This window comes from Hetaerina americana, unplaced genomic scaffold (genome assembly GCF_022747635.1).
Source record: "Hetaerina americana unplaced genomic scaffold, ioHetAmer1.1.p SCAF_8, whole genome shotgun sequence".
In the NCBI taxonomy this organism is placed as follows: domain Eukaryota; kingdom Metazoa; phylum Arthropoda; class Insecta; order Odonata; family Calopterygidae; genus Hetaerina; species Hetaerina americana.
This window is the reverse complement of record NW_027287427.1, coordinates 62,794,929-62,814,999: the sequence shown is the minus strand read 5'-3', so window position 1 is coordinate 62,814,999 and position 20,071 is coordinate 62,794,929. Positions and strand designations below refer to the sequence as shown.

The window sequence follows — 20,071 nt, the reverse complement described above, 5'->3', positions numbered from 1 at the left end:
TGTACCTGTGTTTTCATTAATTTGATGCCATATTGGTATTGATGTTGAGTGAAACAAAATTTTCCCCAATATTGCACTGAAATCTGCAGATATTTATCTTGCCACTTCAATTACTTAAACAATGTGAAATTGCAAAACTCGAAGACTCATTAAAACAACTGAACTTTTCAATGTCTTACAAAATTCATTCAATGTCATTTTATTTTTATACAATTGTCATTAAATATTTGTGACTATATTGAAATATAAATTCACGTTAATTGCTGTTTTCTCCACAATTGACACATTACAGACCAACAGTCCAGTCCAGAGTAGAGGGAATGGTGAGATTATTACTAGCACAGAAGTGACACCGAAGGCAAAGCCCACTTCTTTAATATTCAGGTGGAAGCCAGTGAGACCTACTCCCAACTACGACTCAACAACAGAGACTGTGAACACAACTGACCATTTGGTACTCCTTTTAAAAAAGAATTTTAATCTATACATTGTTGGCCAGTATTTACCACACCTAAAATTGTATCATTACTTTAAATATCTAACAAATATATACATTGCGCATGGTATTACATACAGTATGGGATAACAAATTTGATGGTAGATAATAAGCCAATCAACTGACATGCCATAACAACAGTATTTGAAGTAGAATTTCAAAAATAATGTATGCAACTTTAATTAATTGCCTCAAATCCTGCCGACTTTAGCTCTTATGTGATTTATTTCCATATAAATTTTAATTGGCTGAATAAAAACAGTTAATTGTTTTGCTTGAAATTACCTAATTCTAAAAATTCTACTTTGGATATGCATTTGGTAGCTATTACGTGGCAAAAAAGCATCCATTGTCCTGTAAAAAAGTAAACATGTAAAAAGCATTACAGATTACATTGTTACATACATTACACATACATTTTTACACATACATTGTTACACATATATTGTAACACATTACATACAAAAAGTGTTTGTCTAACCTGTCCAAATACATACCCTTCCTCAAGTGAGAAGAGCTAAATGCAGGATGAAAATAGAGCTGGCAATTTGGCAATAATCATCCCAATTAATTTTTCCAACAATTTTTTCCCTTTGTACATTAAAAAAAAGAAAACCTTTTCTACAACTGCGATCAATTTGACAAACATATTTAACTAAATAAAGAATTGGTTTTGAAGAATGGCTGTAATTTTTGCAGAAAAAGCAACTACTTATGTCTTTTAAATTTTATATTAAATTACAAATGAGGCATTTTTCACCTAAATAATACTTTGGCAAAAACAATATTCATAATGAAATCAGTGAATAATTTGTCAAAAGCCTGAGCTAGACTTGGATTAAGTAACTTGCTTTCTTTATTCAAACATTCCTGATTAAATCACATACTAATTTCAGTGCAGGAATGCAATTAAATCAGAGAGAAGGCTTTGCACACCAGGATGCATTTAGCTATATATCAGGATGACCAATGCTCGTATCTAGTGCATTCTACTTAAGTATAGTAACTCTCATTTTTCTTCAATATCAATCAGGTTGGAGAAACCCTATCACATTTATAACATTCAAAGAATGCCAATTTAAGAATCTTATTCAGGTCAAACAAGCCCTTTTTTACACCATAATGTCACACATATGTATGTTCAGAAAATTATTTTACCTTTCATTCCTTAATAGTTTGCCACGCAATGTCATGCCTAACTTTATTTAGCTTTCAACTCTGCTTGAATAAGGCTTGCATTATTTTCACTTGTGAATCAAGTTTGCTGAGCAATGGCTGTCACACTGTGGCAAGCTATTTTTATTCAAGTTAACTGTGAATACACTTTGAGGATTGCCACATCAAATTGGTTTCGACCTTCATGACTTAAAAGCATAATCTTGCTCCAAGTATGATTGAAGATTACCTAGCTCTCTGCGGATTTTTTTTTTTTAATTTTTAATATAATTCAGAGAAGGATAGTAACTGAACAGAAATAAATCAGTACAAAGATATCCCATTGGATTTGGCAGGCCTGATTAATTATTTCCCTACTCATATGTAATCATACATATGTCATATCATCAAGCTCATATTTCCAACTCAACGCATTTATTCTTATTGCTATATTCTGGCAAACATTTAAGTGTATGCACTGGTTTACTGAGTTTAGTAAAATGTATACGTTGTCAACCTTCAACACTTAGGGACTCAATTAATTTTTTTTAGATGAATCATAAGCTTTCAAACAATAATTTTCTGCTTTTCATTTAAAATCAAATACAATTGCCAGCTCTAGTCACAAATTCCTACATTCTCCATATTTTCTCCCGATGAAGAGTGTATGACACTGTATGATACATTAAAACTAATTGTGGATATGTTTCTCACAAACTGTAAATTTGCAGAAAAATTACCTATGGAAGCATGTCTCTATAGAAATTATAGTTTACTAACAGCACTTTTCTAGCCTAGACTTTTTGTACAGAAATATGCCTCTCTTCCAGAATCCTCCTAATTTGCATGCTACCAAGAACATCAGTGAAAATATAATCCCCATGAGTAAAATAGAGGTAAGTCTCTTCAATTAACCTCATAATATATTTCACCCTTGTAAAAGCCCTACATATACTCTTTGTGGTACTAATAAATTGTAATTACTAAAATTAATTTTTGTTGGATTAATTTGTGTTTGTATTTAATCAAATCTGGATAATCCCTCCTCAATCTTCTGATATGTAATAATAATAACAGATGGGGTTAATTTAATGAAATGTTTGATCTTAATGAGATCACTCATGCAAAGATCTTATCGATATGATAATAAAGTTTCCATTCTTGAGTGATGAAAGGCTAATTATGTATTAACAAAGAACCAATTACAAAGTATTTTTTAAAAAATCAGATTGAATAGATTCCCTGTCTAAATTTCTCCTACTATGTCTCTAAGAGGTGAACTCAAGTCATCCCAGTGTATGACAGCCACGATTTTAGTAGCAAGACTACATGAAATCGGTAAACTGAATTGAAATGATACCAAAATGTAAAGGACTAAGTAAGCATACTAATGTATTATTTCAATTCAATGTATAATATCATGTACAATGTCTGTACAGAAAGTAACTTACGTTTTAAAATATAATATGAACCTAGGGACAAGACAAAGTTTTACTATATACATTTGAAAGGCACATTCTTTATCTATTTTTCTACATGGTCACCATTCAAATTGAGATATTTATCATAACGATACTCAAGCTTTTCAATTCCATCTCTGAAGAAATCTGCCACCTCACATTTTAACTACTTGTTCACCTCAGCATGCAATTCTGCATCACTGTCAAAGTGCAGTGTTGCAAGTTATGTCTTCATCGCTGGAAAGAAGGAAATGAGCGATGTTCACCAATATTTCATTAATTTTCATCGTTAGTTCATCCGCCACAAGACTAGGCGGACCACTGTGGCCCTCATCATGAACATTGGTGCGGCCATTTCTAAACTGAATGCACCACTGCCTCACTCCATCTTCACTCATTATTCCATCTCTATACACTTCACAAAGTTGCCTATGAATTTCAATTTACCTGTGGTTTTTTACCAGTAAAAACCCAATCACAGATCGCATTTTGCAACTCGCTGGATTTTCTATTGCAGCGCAAATTTTAACAGTTCATATTGAGTAGAGTAGAAGAACCACAGTCTGTACACTACCACAGCAGAATGCGTACTGAGCAAAGGGCCCTTTAGACACCAAAAAAGGTGACTCCAGCCCCACCCACCGACGCCCTAGGTCGAAACGTAAGTTACTTTCTGGACAGCCGTCGTATATTCAGATTTGGATAGCGCAACAAAAGTATTTAACATAACATCACGATAAAATATATTCCTTCAAACATGGTCAGAGTGTAAATGTTTGCATGCACAATAGCAGAAAACCTAACTTTGTAATTAACAGAGTATTACTCTAATTTCCATTACATAGCAACACATTACAGTATATTTTTTTTAATGTTTTACTTTCTCTGCTACAGTTAATAGATATTTTGGTCAATGAAGAAATATCTCCACAACTACAATATTTACTCATCAGTTTACTTTTTTACCCAACAGAGACATCCACCAAGTCATCAAGAATCCTCCAAAAATTCTCAATCAGCTTCTTTGCAGGCACTTACTAGTCTAGCCTTCAAATCGTTGGTAAGTTTATACAAGAGTATATTCTCAACTTGAAAAATTGAATCTGGAATCATCATAGGTTTTAGAGCCTTGATTTCTGAACCTGAAAATGCCATCTGCAAATTTCTACGGCCATCCAACTTGCTAAATTTATTTAAAGTTAGTCTAATCATTATTAGAATGTCTTAATTGTTTTAATATATGCAAATAAAATAATGATCAATCATCAAATCAATATAATCCAATAATTATAATAAGATATTTCCTACATAAACACAAGTACGTATTTTCCCCCTTAAAATGACTTACCATTCAATTTTTAGACAAGGCAAGATGCTTCACCTGTATCTTCAGGTCCAACAAAAAGAACACCAGTGATTGATCAAATTACCCAGTCATCTGCACAGAAGGATAAGACAACAGCCACACCACCATCAAAGGTAACTTACAAAACCAATGACTAAGTCATTGACCCAGTGAATGCATGCACGTGCCTGATATGAGGATATTTTAATAAGAATACCTTGATAAGTGAACCAATCTAAACCTTCAGTCATCAAGACACAACCTTCGACTGCATTAAGGAATGAAATCCTTGCTTTATGTATCTCCAAATAAAAACTAAAATCCCACCAAGAAAGACAATACCCTGTACTGGATCAAAACTTATTTGACAAAACAGAAGCGGAAAGTCAGATACTCGTATTCCTAGGCAATGGGTACCAAATAAATCCTGTACCTTGTTCCATTACTTGTACCATTACTTTCTGTAATATTTATAAATGACCTTCCAAATCCAATTCTGAATAGTAACTTGTATCTCCTTCAAACAACACCTCACATTTCCTAAAATCAAAAGACACGTCAGAACTTATTCACCTCTGCAGAAATTCTATTACTAACATGACTGCATGGTGTCATACAAATGTACTAGCCATGAACTGGCACAAATCTCAATACCTACAGGTCCATCGTAAAAGAAATCCTCCCTCTTCTAGCCCATTGTTTGTAATAAATGATAGTCTCCTTACTCAACCCTGCTCCATCTCATTTCTTTGGCTACATAAACACAAAGACCTGGTCTTGCCCTCTACAAGGCTATGATTGCCAATGTACTGTAACATCTGATACCTTCCCTCTCAAGGAGTTAGAATAATTTTTTCCTTTTATACTCTGAAACTTACATTCCATGCGATTATTTCATCCCTTGTGCATCATAATGTTCAGGGGACATGATAGCCTTACATCAAAGGCATTTTCAATCCAAAAGAAGGCCCTCAAGGCTATGGTAAGCCTCCCTTCCTATTCCCCAAGTATTCCAAGATTTCAAAAAACTTGCTCAAGCCACAGTTTCCTCATTAAACATTCGAAACTGAGCCTTATTCATCAAACTAAACCATCAGCTTTTCCAATCAATCATCAAATGTATTTCTACCATACCCACAATAGTGCATGCCAATCACTGCTCCTTATCTCCAAGGCAGGAAGGTCCATGCCATATAGCTCAAATGATATGCAATAAAATTTCTTTTGGTATTAAATCATTCCCGAAATTCAAGAAAAATGTTAAATATTTGTTCAAAGAAAAGCATACTGCAGAAGTCCTGAGTTCTTTGAATACAGCTGTAATTGCAGAAAGTTTTAAATAATCAATAAAATATAGTATGCTCTGTCTATCTGCTATCATTGAATAATATGTTCCAGTGCACTTGTTTCCTTTCATCTCTATGATTGTGAAAATATGATTGTTCTGTATTCCTTTCACTTTTCAAATAATTTAAACAATTTCCATGTTATTTTGTAGTTGACTGAATTAAAAGCTATTATAATGGCTACAATTTATTAATAATTCAAATTTTCAGGAAATACAACATGACAGATTCCCAGGTTTTGGCTCTGTTTCTGATGTCGAATCTTTGCTGTCTCTTGGAGGTGTTTCCGACTCAAATCTGGGAACAGGCTTGGGAGGAGGTGGATTAGCTCACAGGGTGAGTTATTAATTCTTAATGTCTTTAACTTTATGTGTCTGATTGTGTTTCAGTCCAGATAAAGTTCCTCCCTGAATTTAGTCTCCCCCTCTTCTAATGCATGCCCAATTTCCTGAAATACATATATTTATGGTGTAAAAACTATCCCCATTCTACCATACATTTTGAAAAAAGTTGGGGGAGAGAGGGAATATATTCAGGCATTTTGGTAACCTATTTATATGCAGTGATTAGGTGTATAATAATTATATAAGTATGGTTCATGGTATGAACAGCAATGCATAATTATTATTAGGTCTATTCAAAATTAAAAACTAATTTATAAAGGTAGAGTCATAGGAAACTATTTAAGTATCCATGTAGTTAGACCATGCATTGAAAATAATTCTGAAATAAATATGTCATGTTTCTGTAGATCATTGCTGTAGCACTTCAGAGGGCCTTGACATCTACCACATCTACAACTACAACTACTACCACAACTACCACAACGACAACACCAAAGCCCACCACTACGACAACCAGGGCACCAAAACGGAAGCGTCCACTGGCAAACCAAGATGGAAATGTGAGTAAAATAGTATTAGTATCTAAAAGTCTGATTAAACAGATGAAAACACAAAATGAGTTTGGTATTATTTGCATTTCTACAAAAATTATTCGATTGGACTCGTATTTAAATTTGCATAATTGTTTTATACATGATACTTCAGCAGCAAAAGAAACATGTGAATTAAAGGTAACTAGTGGCAGGAGAACTAATAATATGCACCTGAGCCAGTGCTCCATGGTTTGGGTTCTTGGAGGGATTGTTGCCACTCATCTGACAAATTTGGCATACTGCATGTAAATGTATGCAAGATAGTCGTACAAAATACTCACATACATTAACCATTCCATTTCATGAGTTTTATATAATTGTAATGATTCCAGAAATTTCAAAATCGTGAGTGATAATAAACAAGCTTGCATATGTCCACTTAATAATTTTTTAACAGAATTAGTTTTGATGTTTTTTAACATTCAAATGATTAGATAAATAATAATTTGAGAAAATGAAAACTAGTAATCCAATGGTCCTTGTCACTACAGAATACTGTGCTCCTAAACCCTAGCTAACATGGCACAAATTATATTTAAATCCCTTAATAATTCATTCTTTAGCACTGCATACTCTCTGCTTCCCTCAGTTCCATCCAAAATGTTAATACTTTTCCTACTTCTACCTCACTTTACAAACATTCTCCCCTCTATTAGTCCTCTGCCACCCATTACCTCTCAGTATCTCCTACATCCACTTGGCCTACCTTCTTCAAATTTCTCCCAAAGGCCAATTCTTCTCCCCTATCATGCCTAGAACTTCATCATTGGTTTTCTTTTATTTAATTTTTTCCTTTCTTCTTTACACCTACATATCAAAAGCCATCAATAGCCTAATCTAAAGCCACCTATACCTATACACTTTCTTCAGCAGCCAAGTTTCCAAGCTATACAAAATTATGCTCCATCTATGTTTATATATTTACTATATATTATTTTCACCGGTATTTTCTTAATATATTTACTTAAGGTGCCAGGTGTCAACTTTCATCTCTTTGTAAAAGCTAATTACCTAATGTAATTACCATCAACCATAATAGTCCTGAAAAAGTCATGCTGACACGTTTTCAGAGAAATCAAATGATTTTTACTTCAATGAAATTGAAAGTAGACGAATAATGGAAATATTTTCATGCAGGCTCTTAATGCTCAAGAGGGATCATTACTTTGGGCATTGGCAAATGGTGTTCAAAAAACTACCCCTCGCCCAGCAGACCAGGCATTTGATGACCTTCAGAAACAGCTCCTTCTTCTTCAACTATTAAGGTGAGTTATCACGTGCAAGATTTGCAATAATAAAATATCCTTTAACTTTATTTGTGTTGATTTGACTACCACACATAATAAGCAATGTATTAAATTGTACTGAATCAGCGGCTAGAGATCTGCCAACCACTAGAGTAAGATCCATATTGGATCCATTAGAAATGGATTAATTTCATTTGTAATATCTTCAAATGATATCTCCAGAATCACAACTGTGAATCAATTATGATGTTCAAGTTCTGATCCTGTGATGATAGTCGGATAAAAGCTATCAATCCAAACATAATTTCCTGTGAAAACTTCTGCTACTTGTATGTAATTTTGTTGGCATTCCAATCAGTATCTTCAGGTCGAGATGGTGACATGAATGGAAGAATGAAATTTCAGATTGGAACAGCATGCTTGTGAAACTGTCATATATTAGCATTGCTGAACTTGGGAGCAACCAAAAAATTCTGGTTTTATCATAGTACAAGAAATGCACTTCAGACCAATGCACAGCATACCACCAACAGCCATTTTCTCACAAAAGATATGGCCTATCCAGGGATATTGTTTTAAAAGATGAAACATACACATTATGCCATTTCAATTCTATCTGCCACTGCTTTATCAATATGGAATTCTTGGTCAAGACTTAAGCAATCATTTGTCGAAGAATCGTCCCTTTCTGCAGAGGGGCAGAGGATTATTTGGCTAAAATCTAGCTTTTTGGGAGAGGTGAAAAGTTTTAGCATTTGAGAAAAATATTGAGTTCTAGAAGAAGATAAGAAAGATGTGCAGAAAAGCCGAGGAGGTTTGACTACCGAAATAGGCTGAAAATATATTTGAAAATGACCCAAATGCCAACAAATTTATATTGGGGTATGTAAGGTATTTCAATCCTTCATACATTGACCTACTTGCAAATTTCTGATATCCTACTGAGTAAGTCCATGCCTGAATGTAAGAGGTTGCAAGTGGGCTTGAAATTTGGATCTAACATGAAATCTTGCCCTAAAACACATTGTTTCCTATCAGAAAATTTAGCAAAGAGCAAGCATTTAAAATCAATACTTATCAGAATCAACTACTGACTTTTAATGAGTCAACTAACAACAGATATTAATATATTATTTACAAGTCTACTAGTTATTACAAGTCTACTAATTATGCATTATTAGATTAAATAAAGTTTTGAAGCTATATTGAATAGCTTTTTAATTAAAATTTAACTTATTACCTCTACCAATTTTTTTATAATAACATTTTAAGCCAACATAAGGTAGATTAGAAATAAGCTTTCAGCATTAAAATAAAAAATTACTTTTGAAGCATCAGTACAGGGAATGGCAAGGATATAAAATTGGCTCATACCCATTGATTTATGTATGGAATTAATACAGCAATAGAAATAAGATATTTATATACATTTTAAATTTAACAATTTTAATATGTGCTCCACAGGTTTTCTACAGGATTGTGTAAAGGATATCTCCATTCCTCTAGGTTTTCAATGTGTGTTAGTTGCCTATTGAAGGAAACGCATGCAGTAAAAACCTGGAAGAATGGCGATATCTACAATTATAATTTATTTCAACTTGAGTTTTTAGCCGCAAATTATCCATCATCAAATTACAAATAATGTTTATTAGACTTTTAATGAAAGATTGAGATTTCATCCCAACAAGGAGCAAAAAGTTGGCCGGAAAAAGTATTTATGACTTCTCTTTAACATTTCTCCCATAAATAGGGAGCAAGGTGGAGGGATAGCCTCAACAACCAAATATCCTGAGACCAACAAAGAATTCACTGGCCTTAGCCTACAAGTGAGTACCTGAATAAATTTTTCAGATCACTTATAGTTTCAAATCATAATTTAAAACTCAACACTAAAAAAAGATATGAACAATAGAATAATCACAATCTCAATATTATAAATATCAGATATGCAAATCTGAATAATCATGTGTACAGATCAAGTTAGTATATTTCTCATGTCACATCTATGAATTATAAAAGCTACACTGCCTCAACTTTGCAGTCAGCTTTGCATTGACTACCATATTTAGCATATGGTAGTCAATGGGTCAAGAGAATCTATGTGCCTAAATTAAGTTTAATATTAATGGGAAATAATTCCTAAGTAAATATTTACTGAAAAACAGAGTGATTAGTTCTTGGCAGATTTTCCATAGCATTGATTTCCTGAAGGACATAACAAGTGCTGCCAACTGAATTTTTTGGATTGGATCCAGAAGTAAAATTGGTTTATGGTAAAAATATTGCATGAATTTTCCTTGAAGGATGACCTGTTGGCAACACCTCGACCCACACGGCGTCCCCGACAGAGGACAACAAAGAAACCCATACCTCCTCTGACCACAAGGCCAACAAGACCACCAAGGGTCCAAACTGAAGCACCAGCACCCCAACAGTCAGACTTCAGTTTGGGTTCTTGGATCACATCCATTGCTGGTGCAAGTCGACCTCAACAGGTAGCTGTAAAATGTTTGAAAGTAAAGCCTTTGCAGGTTTTCCACAGGGTAAGGGTTACAGCTGCCACTACTTTGATGATTAACCCCATCATCATCCTCAGGGCAATTAATTCCTGAGGGTGATCATGAAGTTAGCCATCAAAATGTCAGCAGCTGATACCCTGACCCTATGGACAAGCCACAAAGACTTCACCACAATCGTGCACTGGGAACATGTCAAATCTTGCATGTAAAATGTTTTATTTTGTCTACTGTTGATGTTCGCTAATGAATAAGAAACAAACAACTGAAAATTGACTGTCCTACCAAATGAAATACCTAAAGGTGAATGTAGCATCATACGTCCATCCTACGTATTAGAGACCCCCTAAAAAATATAATATGCAGCCCTAATAGAAATAGGTGTGAACAAGACCGTTTTCTTGCCAAAGACATTTTAATGGATGGTTCTTACGTCGCATAGTTATTGCATTAGTCATTTGAAATTGAGTTGATTGAAAATAAAAAAATGTGGTACAAAGAAATAACTTACTGATAACAAAATACAAGCAAAATTGCACACAACTAGGTATGAGAATATAGAATATATATTCCTAAACCCCCTAAATATAGAACAGACCCCTTAAAACCTAATTAAGTAGTAAAACAGATTTCAATATTAAGTGTCTGTTTCCTTAAAGGGAACACTTTGAAATATAAGCCAGTTCAAGAAATCCTGCTATGTCGTAAAAAATATATTACTTCTAGTATTTCATATATTTTAGAAGTTTAAACATTATGTAAGGGCATAACAATCAGGATGTTACAATAAAAATTGTGCAAGTGAAAGATAAATTTGCAAGAAGAGAATCAATGAAGGGTAACCTGAGTAAAAATGTGAAGAAAAGATTAGCTAAGGCTTTAATATGGAGCATAGTGCTTAATGGATTTGAGAGCTGGTCTTTGGGGCAAGAGGATGATCATAGATTCAAGGCTTTTGATATATGTGTGGTGGAGAATGGAGAAAATAAGTTGGAGGAATAGGAAGACATATGATGAGGTTTTGAATCAGGTGGGAGAAGAGAGGAAGTTACTGGAAGGAAATCTCAAAAAGGCTGTGTTAATAGATGGAGGGAATATTGAAAGGTGGCAGGATTTTGAAGGCTGTGGTATAAGAGAGAAAACTGAGTATGCAGGATAGAGGAAGGAAGAGAGTGTGTCAGTATGAAGGCAGGCAAAAAAGCAATGAAAAAAGAAATAATGCAGGGCAAAGAAAGATAAAGTTTTGATGATACATGGAAATGAATAGTTTCTAGTGACCTTCAAAGAATGAACTTTTGAATAGCTAAAATACCTTGGATGAATAAGAATTATAAGTGATTGAGATGATTTCTCTCAGCTGTAAATCCAAATATTATGGCCTAAAGCAATACAAATAAATGACTTCACGGTCTTAATAATGTTCTCTACCTTATACCTGTAGATATTGGAAGTCTTAAAAAATAAATTTGTTCCCAGACTCAAGGTCCCCAAAAATAATGCCCCTTCCCAACATTGTAGAATCTTCCACCCTTTATTTATGCTATTGAGTGAATGCATCATTGAAGATGAGAGTGGCAGTGAAAAGGTTCAAAATACCATTGATTATACGGCATATGATAAATTTATGAATCCATCAAATAAACAAGTCACATGGAAGATCAGAGAAAATGGAAATTGGCTTGATTCTAACTTTTATAAATTGTTTGACAGGCATAGTTCGAGGGTGTACTGCTGTAAACAACCCTTCCCTTATTCTACTTCAAATTTCCACTGCAAGGATAAGTTGTACATAAACGGAAGGTCAAATGTGGCCCCTCTCACCCCTGCATTTATTGGTAATTTAAACAAGACAGTTGAAGTGGGTAAGATCTTTTAGGGAGAAACCTGAGGGTATAACATTTGAGGTCCCCCCAACCTATTCAAATGAAATGTGCAAATGGCCTTTTTTCCATACTTTAACTATTTAAATGCATAATTTTTACTTCTCTTCTTAGTTTACACAGAATTGCTTGCTGTTGCTTGAATAATAGTGATTTTAATTTGCCCTAATTGAGGGAGATTTTATTTCTTCCCACGGCATTGCACATTCTAATGGAAGTTTCTAGTTTCTACTTTATTAAAATGTATTTTGGTGGCAAACATGCTGCGGAGTGGCTATATTTCTGGAGACATATTTGAAATTGATTTTACGATACTTGGAACCCATGATGATGTAATTACATAGGGTCCAATCACTGATGTTAATTACATTCATCCTTCTAGGTTGGATCAGGGACAAGGAAGAGGAGGCCAAGTGGAGGAAGACCTCAAGATGATGCCTTTGAGACTGTAAGTGATTTCATGAGCAGTTTAAGGTATTCTCATATCTCATATCATCGTTATCTCATAAACATCACAAAATAATGTTTATCATTTTATCATGATTCTTTTTCTAATCTTTAAATCAATGCATCAGGGGAGTATAATAGTATTTTGGTTTATTGATTAGTAGGTACTTACTAGGTTGCCACTATCCTACCGTAGAGCACTCACCTCCTATTTCAATAAGTACATATTTAAATAATAAATATGGATCCGTTAAATCATACATTGATTTTCTGAGTAGATATCTACACTGTCATTTAAATAAATTACCTCATTATGAATAAGCATTTTCATACTTCATGACATATAGGGCAAGGTTGGCTTGATACTTTCACTTGCATGGTTTGTATTAAAAATATCGGGAAAAGTTTCAGAAAAATAGAATTTTTTCAGATATTGCTACAAAGCCTCAAAATTCTTCAAAGTACATCCCTTGAGTTTCAACACAATTTTACCAGTGACTTTTCCACAACTCGAAGGCTACCTGGTAGGCTGATTCCAGAAGGTCCTTATGGGTACGCGCATGCAAGCTTCTTTGATGGCAATTAGGGTCTCATGGCAGTACCCATTGAGGGAGGATTTTACTTTTGGGAATATGCAATAGTCTGTTGGTGCCAATTTGGGACTTTAAAGTGGTTGGGATTTGTCGCAGTGCCATTGTAGAAGGTCTTTGCAAGCAGAGCCGTGGCTCTGTTCTTGGTCATCTGTCAAGATCTTTGGGATGAGTTTAGTGCAGATCTTTCACATTACCAAATTTTCAGTGATAATGGTGGGCACTGTCATCTTATCAATGCCAATACGACCTGCGATCACACACACACCTAACCGAGAGTCTGAATTCAGCACTTGACACACATGTCAGGAAAAAATTGTTGCCAATACTTTTTAAACAAACCTTGTATCAAATGAACTCAGAGTATGATAATATACATATATATGTATAGAAAATATATATATATAATATGTATATATATATATATATATATATATATATATATACATATATATATAATATGTGTATATATATATAAATATATAATATGTGTATATATACATACATATATATATATATATATATATATATATATATATATATATACATATATATATATGTATATATATATATACATGTGTATATATATATATATATATATGTATATACATATATATATATATATATAAATATATATATATATATAAATATATATAACTTGTTTGTTTGTAATATTGTTATATATATATATACATACATATATATACATATATATATGTATATATATATATACATGTATATATATATGTATATACATATATATATGTATATATATATATATACATGTATATATATATATGTATATACATATATATATATATATATAACAATATATATATATAAATATATATATATAAATATATATAAATTGTTTGTTTGTAATATTGTTATATATATATATATATATATATATATATATATATATATATATATATATATATATATATATATATATATATATATATAACGATTATACGGAAAAACTCACATGAGTGGCACAGTAATGGGACGGCACAATAGAACACAAACAGAATAGCAACATTTAAAACGACACTCGTCAGTCAGAGTCTCACTTGAAGAAGGCCTCTGAGAGGGCCGAAAGCTTGAGCAATTTACCGTGTGAGTGTCCTTTTAAATGTTGCTATTCTATTTGTGTTATATTGTGCCGTCCCATTATTATATAAAAATATTTTTTTTCTCTCAAAAAGTATCATGACTGTGGTGCTTTTTTAAAAAATTATTCATTTATTCATGAATATCTATTTTGTCCCCTTCACAGTAATCCCCATTAGATGATTAGATGTTATACACCTGTGCCAACGTTTTTTTCCAATCCTCGAAGCACTTCAAAAAATCATTTTTTGTGACTTTGTTAAGCTCCTCCTTCGATGCAGTCTTTATTTCGTCTATCGCATTGTACCGTCGTCCTTTAATGGGCCTCTTCAGTTTCAGGAACGAGAAAAAGTCACTGGGTGCCAGATATGGGGAATATGGTGACTGCGGCATCATTAGTGTGTTGTTTTTGGGCAAAATTTGGGCAGAATTAACCATGTGTGAGTAGAGGCGTTGTCATAGTTCAGAAGCCAATTTTTGTTCTTCCACAAATCCGGGCGTTTGTGGCGGATTGCTTCATGCAAATTGGGCATAACTTGCAGATAATATTCCTTATTTACCGTTCAACCCTGTGGCAAGAACTCTTGATGCACCACACCCCTGCAATCAAAGAAAACTCTAAGCAAAACTTTCACATTCAACCGAACTTGACATGCTTATTTTGGTCTTGGCTCGTGCTGCAGCTTCCATTGGGATGATTGAGCTTTAGTTTCCACGTCATAACCATAAACCCATGATTCGTCACCAGTTATGACCCTCTGGAGCAAAATTGGGTCCTCATGGACAGAGTCCAACACCTCATAACGCCACAAAAAAATCAAAAATCAAATATACATAACCCGTGGAAATTCAAAATCCGCGATACTTTTCGAACAGACCTCGTTTTTATATGAGAAGTGCATAGTCCAAGGGTAGAGGAATGCATTAGGGTAGTAGAAATGCATTGTACTACTGACCGGAGGGCACAGGTTCAATTCCTGGGGAAACCTCTCTGGGCACCCTCAGCTCTACCCAAACTGCGTATTTTTTTGGGTACCAGGATGTCCTGGGAAACAATAACGGAAAAAGGGAAGGAACTGGCCCCCCTAACCTGATGTGTGAATTTTATGTGCCGTCGGCCTTAGTACTGTGTGAACTCTATTATCACCCACCAAACCAATCTTCAAGTTGATTACGGTGTTTATCGTTATTATATATACGAGGGTCATCCGGAAAGTAGTACCCGTTCGTGAAATAAAGACACAAAAGTAAATATTAACAAACATAAAAAATTTTATTTGAAAGAGGATACTTTAAACTACTTCTCAACATAATCTCCAAGCAAATTAAGGCATTTGTCATAACGTGTGACAAGTTTCTGTATTCCTGCTGCATAGTCCTTCGCCGCCAGCTCATTGAGATACGCGAGGGACCCATCTTGCACAAATTTTTGCATAATGCAGATGGTGTTTAACAATTTCATGAACAATTGTTCGAGAAACATTGGGAAAATGCTCACAGATGTCATCAATTGTGACGCGCCGATCGTTCCTCACGAATTCGTCAACTGAGCTCACCAGTTGGTCTGTAATGACAGACGGTCTCCCCGAACGCTCATCGTCGTGTGTGTTCCCCCTCCCCATGTTGAAGTTGCGACACCACCGCCGAACAGACGACTCGTCCATTACATTGTCTCCATACACCTCCTTTAATTGGCGATGAATATCACATGGGCGAACGTTTCTTGCATTGAGGAATTTAATCACTGCCCTCGCTTCACAACTGGCGGCGTTCTCAATTTTTTTAAACATTGTAAACAATCACAGAAACAACACAGGCAATGCTAGCGTCACGCAACTTGGCTCAGAGAAGGCAGACAAGCCACTGAAGCTATCTGACCTCGTCCAGCGGCTACTCGCGTCGTCAGCACTTCATGCGGCACGAACGGGTACTACTTTCCGGATGACCCTCGTATGTACTATTTTTTATAATTCACTGCCAATTGTACCAATATAACCATTATTTTTAGGTGGCAGAAGAAGCAGAGCCAGATGAAGAAGAGGCAAAGCCAGACACAAGTCTAGTCACAATAGCTATTGGTGTCACAAAAGCTGTTTCAAATTTTATGGGACGCGTATTTACGGTAAGAACAAAAAACTTTAATTCAACTCATTAATTAGATCTTACTGAAATTAATCCAATCCTTATTACTAATGTTACACACACAAACTTATATTTCATGAAAACCGTACAGCTAATATTACTTAACTTGTAGTTTTTTGGATTTCAAGTACAGGTAAAAACTGCAACACCTTTACCAGATATAGTGAATAATAAATTTGGATTTGGTTGGAAAAAAACAAAAAAAAGGATACTTTATCTGATAATCCTGAGTATCTGGTATATATGAGTTATTTTGTTTAATGCACTATCAAGTGAAAATAAAGACAATTTGTTCTTTACTCTATGTATTATTGATATTTATGCTAAAGGAATTTAGAAATTCTTTCCGAAGTTGTCCAAACTCATGTGCTTTGTATAATTTTCCATAAGGGACACAACTGGGTGAACATCCCACATTGTCAAATGTCACATTACAAGCATTGCATTCTACAGAGTAAAATTCAACAACATGACTTCATCCCACTTTGTATTCTACCTTTGCTGACATCTGAGTCAGAGCAAAATTGAGAGTTATTATGCAAATTTGAAAGGGGACCACACTTATGAACAATTTGCATGGGGCGAGGGTATGGTGAAATGCCACTGTTATGTCTTAGCCAATAAGGGAGTGCCTTCTGAATTTCCCGCATGTATTTTGTGAGAAAACACTAATTGCATCCAGTAGAATTCATGCCTCTGAGTTGCAAAACCCAGAATAATGATGAAACGCAGTCTTTCTGACATTTGAGACTAAGAGTTAATTTTTTCAAAGAGAAACCTTCTTTTTAATCACCAACCAATTTTACTACATTTTTATGCATTGTTCAGGGTCATCAAGTTACAGTCAAGACAGCTTCCTTGAGCACAAAGAATATTCATTTACTCTTCCAAATTATCATATGAATACAATGTTTGAGTATTTTGCTGTGACAAATGAGAATAAATGATCAATGAAGTCGAAAAATTTACAATAAAATTAACACAAAGGGTATGAATAGTTGGAGGGAACGATAGTTAAAACAAATCATAAGTTCAATTTCATGATTTAAAAGTATTACTTTAATAAAAATGAGATTAAATTAGCCATTAAATGTGCAAAAGACTGCAGGAATCGTCATTACAAACTATTTTACTTGATTGGAATTTTTAATTGTTCAAAAAATATACATATTTTAAAGTTTTTTTTCCTTTCAGTTTTCCTATCTTAATGTTTTCTGCCAAATCATTTAGTCCTGATGCAAAATTTAAGATGGTATATCAAAATGTTTGATCATATGTCTCCCCAATAATAACTATGGTTCATTGATTTTTGGGGAGACAATAATGATGTTTATCCCACCAATTATCTTCACTTGCCCAATGAGGACTTCCTTAAGTTACCAGTTAAGATACTCAGGAAAGTTATAGATAAAACCTTGTCATTTCACATTATTAACAGCAGCAGAAATTGCTTCCTCCTAAAAAAAAAATATTTCACTGTTCCTGCCTTTAATCATAGAATTAATAAATTATTCCTTATTTCATATGTGATTTCAAATTATTATTTTAATTCTCCTCTATGTCTTAGGATTTATAAAGAAAATAAAAATATTTGTATGAAAGTTGATATTTTTGATAAGAAGTATGTTCATTCACAATTTAAAATAAACTTCACTGCTCATCAATTGTTAGGCTTGATCCTTCATTAGCTTCCTTTTATTCTAGTTTACTTCTATTCAAAATAAGTCATGCTATTTCTCAAAACTAACTTATGTCTCTCTCATCAAATATATGCTGTTCTTGTTTCTTCATTAAACTTAATCCTTATTTCAATTGAAATCTTCAAATATTTTTCTGGTGTTTGCTTCTCTGGTTTCTAAATTTATTTTTGGCCACTACACACATTTCCTCAGTTGCAAAGAGGCATTCCCTGTAACTTTGTGCAAAATGTAAAAACAAATAAATAAATCATACCTCCTAATGAATGTATCACACTAATTCAACATTTTGTTCATGCTAGTGAAAAAGTTTAACGAGTTTATTCATTTACACACAGTGAGGAAAATAATATCATGTATTCAAGTTTACAGCATTTACGAATTTGATTCTGATCCAAATCTCATCTTGCTGATTTGACGATGCTATTTATTTTTGACTTTTGAAAATTTATGAATTACAAAATGCAATTTTTTTTGGAGGGGCGATATGAAATTTATTTTTTTACCAAGATATTTTTTTATTGATACAGTTTTTGAGGACCACTTTTTACAACTGAATCCAGCATGACTACACCCATAAACCTAGTTTTCATGAACAAAATCTCCCGTTTCCAGGGAGCTGCACGGACGCTCGCAGTGGTATTACAGGAGAAAACAAAGCTTCTCAACAACTACTTTGGATGGCGGTGAGGAAATACCGAGGGAAAGCTATCTGGATCTCCCTGTGAAATACAATTCAATGTATGGACAGTTTTTGCCACTGGCTAAACAGAAGTGTCTGAAAAAAATACCAGGACGAGTTAACTCTCAGGGCCTGATTAGAGCCCAAACCACTTCTGCACTAGTACCCTTGATTGTTAAATGGTGGCAAAATGAAATATTGTATAAAGGCTGATGCTATCTATCTAGTTCTACTGCAGTAATTTTACTGAGGAGGTATAACTAAATGAAAACTTTCATGGCAAAATTGTGTTTGATGAATGGAAGATAAAAGTGACACGAGCTTGTTCTATTGAAGTAAGTAAATTATATGGAAGAGAAGTACTCCTGACTGGCAATGCTTTTATTATGGAACTCTAGAAAAGTCTTATATTGGACCAGTGATGGCAGAAAGATTTATTTCAATGGAAAGCCTAGGAGTCCATTTGTGGAAGCAGAATGAGATATAATTTCTCTGGAGACAGAGGAGATTGTTGATCCTCCATTTGAATTTGACTCAGAGGAATTTGAGTCTTGTGTGTGCCAATTTTATACAATTGTACATTCTTGTTTTGTATGTGCCCTGTGGGCTCGCCTAGTTTGTGAAAATGTATTTGTATATTTTATATGAGTAATCGTTGTAAATAAATTTTTTTAAGCTTGACTTACTGAATTTGCGTATCCAATGAAGTCCAATTCTCTCTTACAAAGTCATGGTATTTTCAAAGAACAGGGCTCAGCGACCAGCATAGAAGTACTTAAGGACCAAGAATCCATGTCTCCAGTGGGCATCACTTTGCTTCATTTCAATGAGCTGGTGTTAGGTTAGTTAAGAACAGCATTCCTCCAACTTCACCCTTGAAGAATTGGTTCAAACTTTTTTCATAGGCGCTCCTTTTTATATCTTCTGATTTCATTCCTTCTTGCGTATCCAGGATTTTGATGTTAATCATCTGGAAAGTATTTATGGGTTAATTAAGTCCTCTTCTGGCTCATAATTC

General features: G+C 34.0%; 1 protein-coding gene and 1 long non-coding RNA gene across 2 annotated transcripts; both read left to right on the top strand.

The window, feature by feature from the left end:
• The first annotated feature begins 353 nt into the window (after nucleotides 1–353).
• LOC139698171 (uncharacterized) lies at nucleotides 354–4,176 on the top strand. Its single transcript, XR_011702856.1, has 3 exons — nucleotides 354–454; nucleotides 2,482–2,547; nucleotides 4,085–4,176. It is a non-coding gene; the product is annotated as an uncharacterized lncRNA (long non-coding RNA).
• An 83-nt stretch (nucleotides 4,177–4,259) lies between these two features.
• LOC139698120 (uncharacterized) lies at nucleotides 4,260–19,696 on the top strand. Its single transcript, XM_071597044.1, has 10 exons — nucleotides 4,260–4,268; nucleotides 4,474–4,590; nucleotides 6,013–6,138; nucleotides 6,554–6,706; nucleotides 7,877–8,004; nucleotides 9,737–9,812; nucleotides 10,290–10,481; nucleotides 12,765–12,830; nucleotides 16,541–16,654; nucleotides 18,987–19,696. The coding sequence occupies exons 1-10, from the start codon at nucleotides 4,260–4,262 to the stop codon at nucleotides 19,059–19,061; spliced, it is 1,056 nt and encodes a 351-aa protein (XP_071453145.1). The 3' UTR covers nucleotides 19,062–19,696.
• Nucleotides 19,697–20,071: the final 375 nt, after the last annotated feature.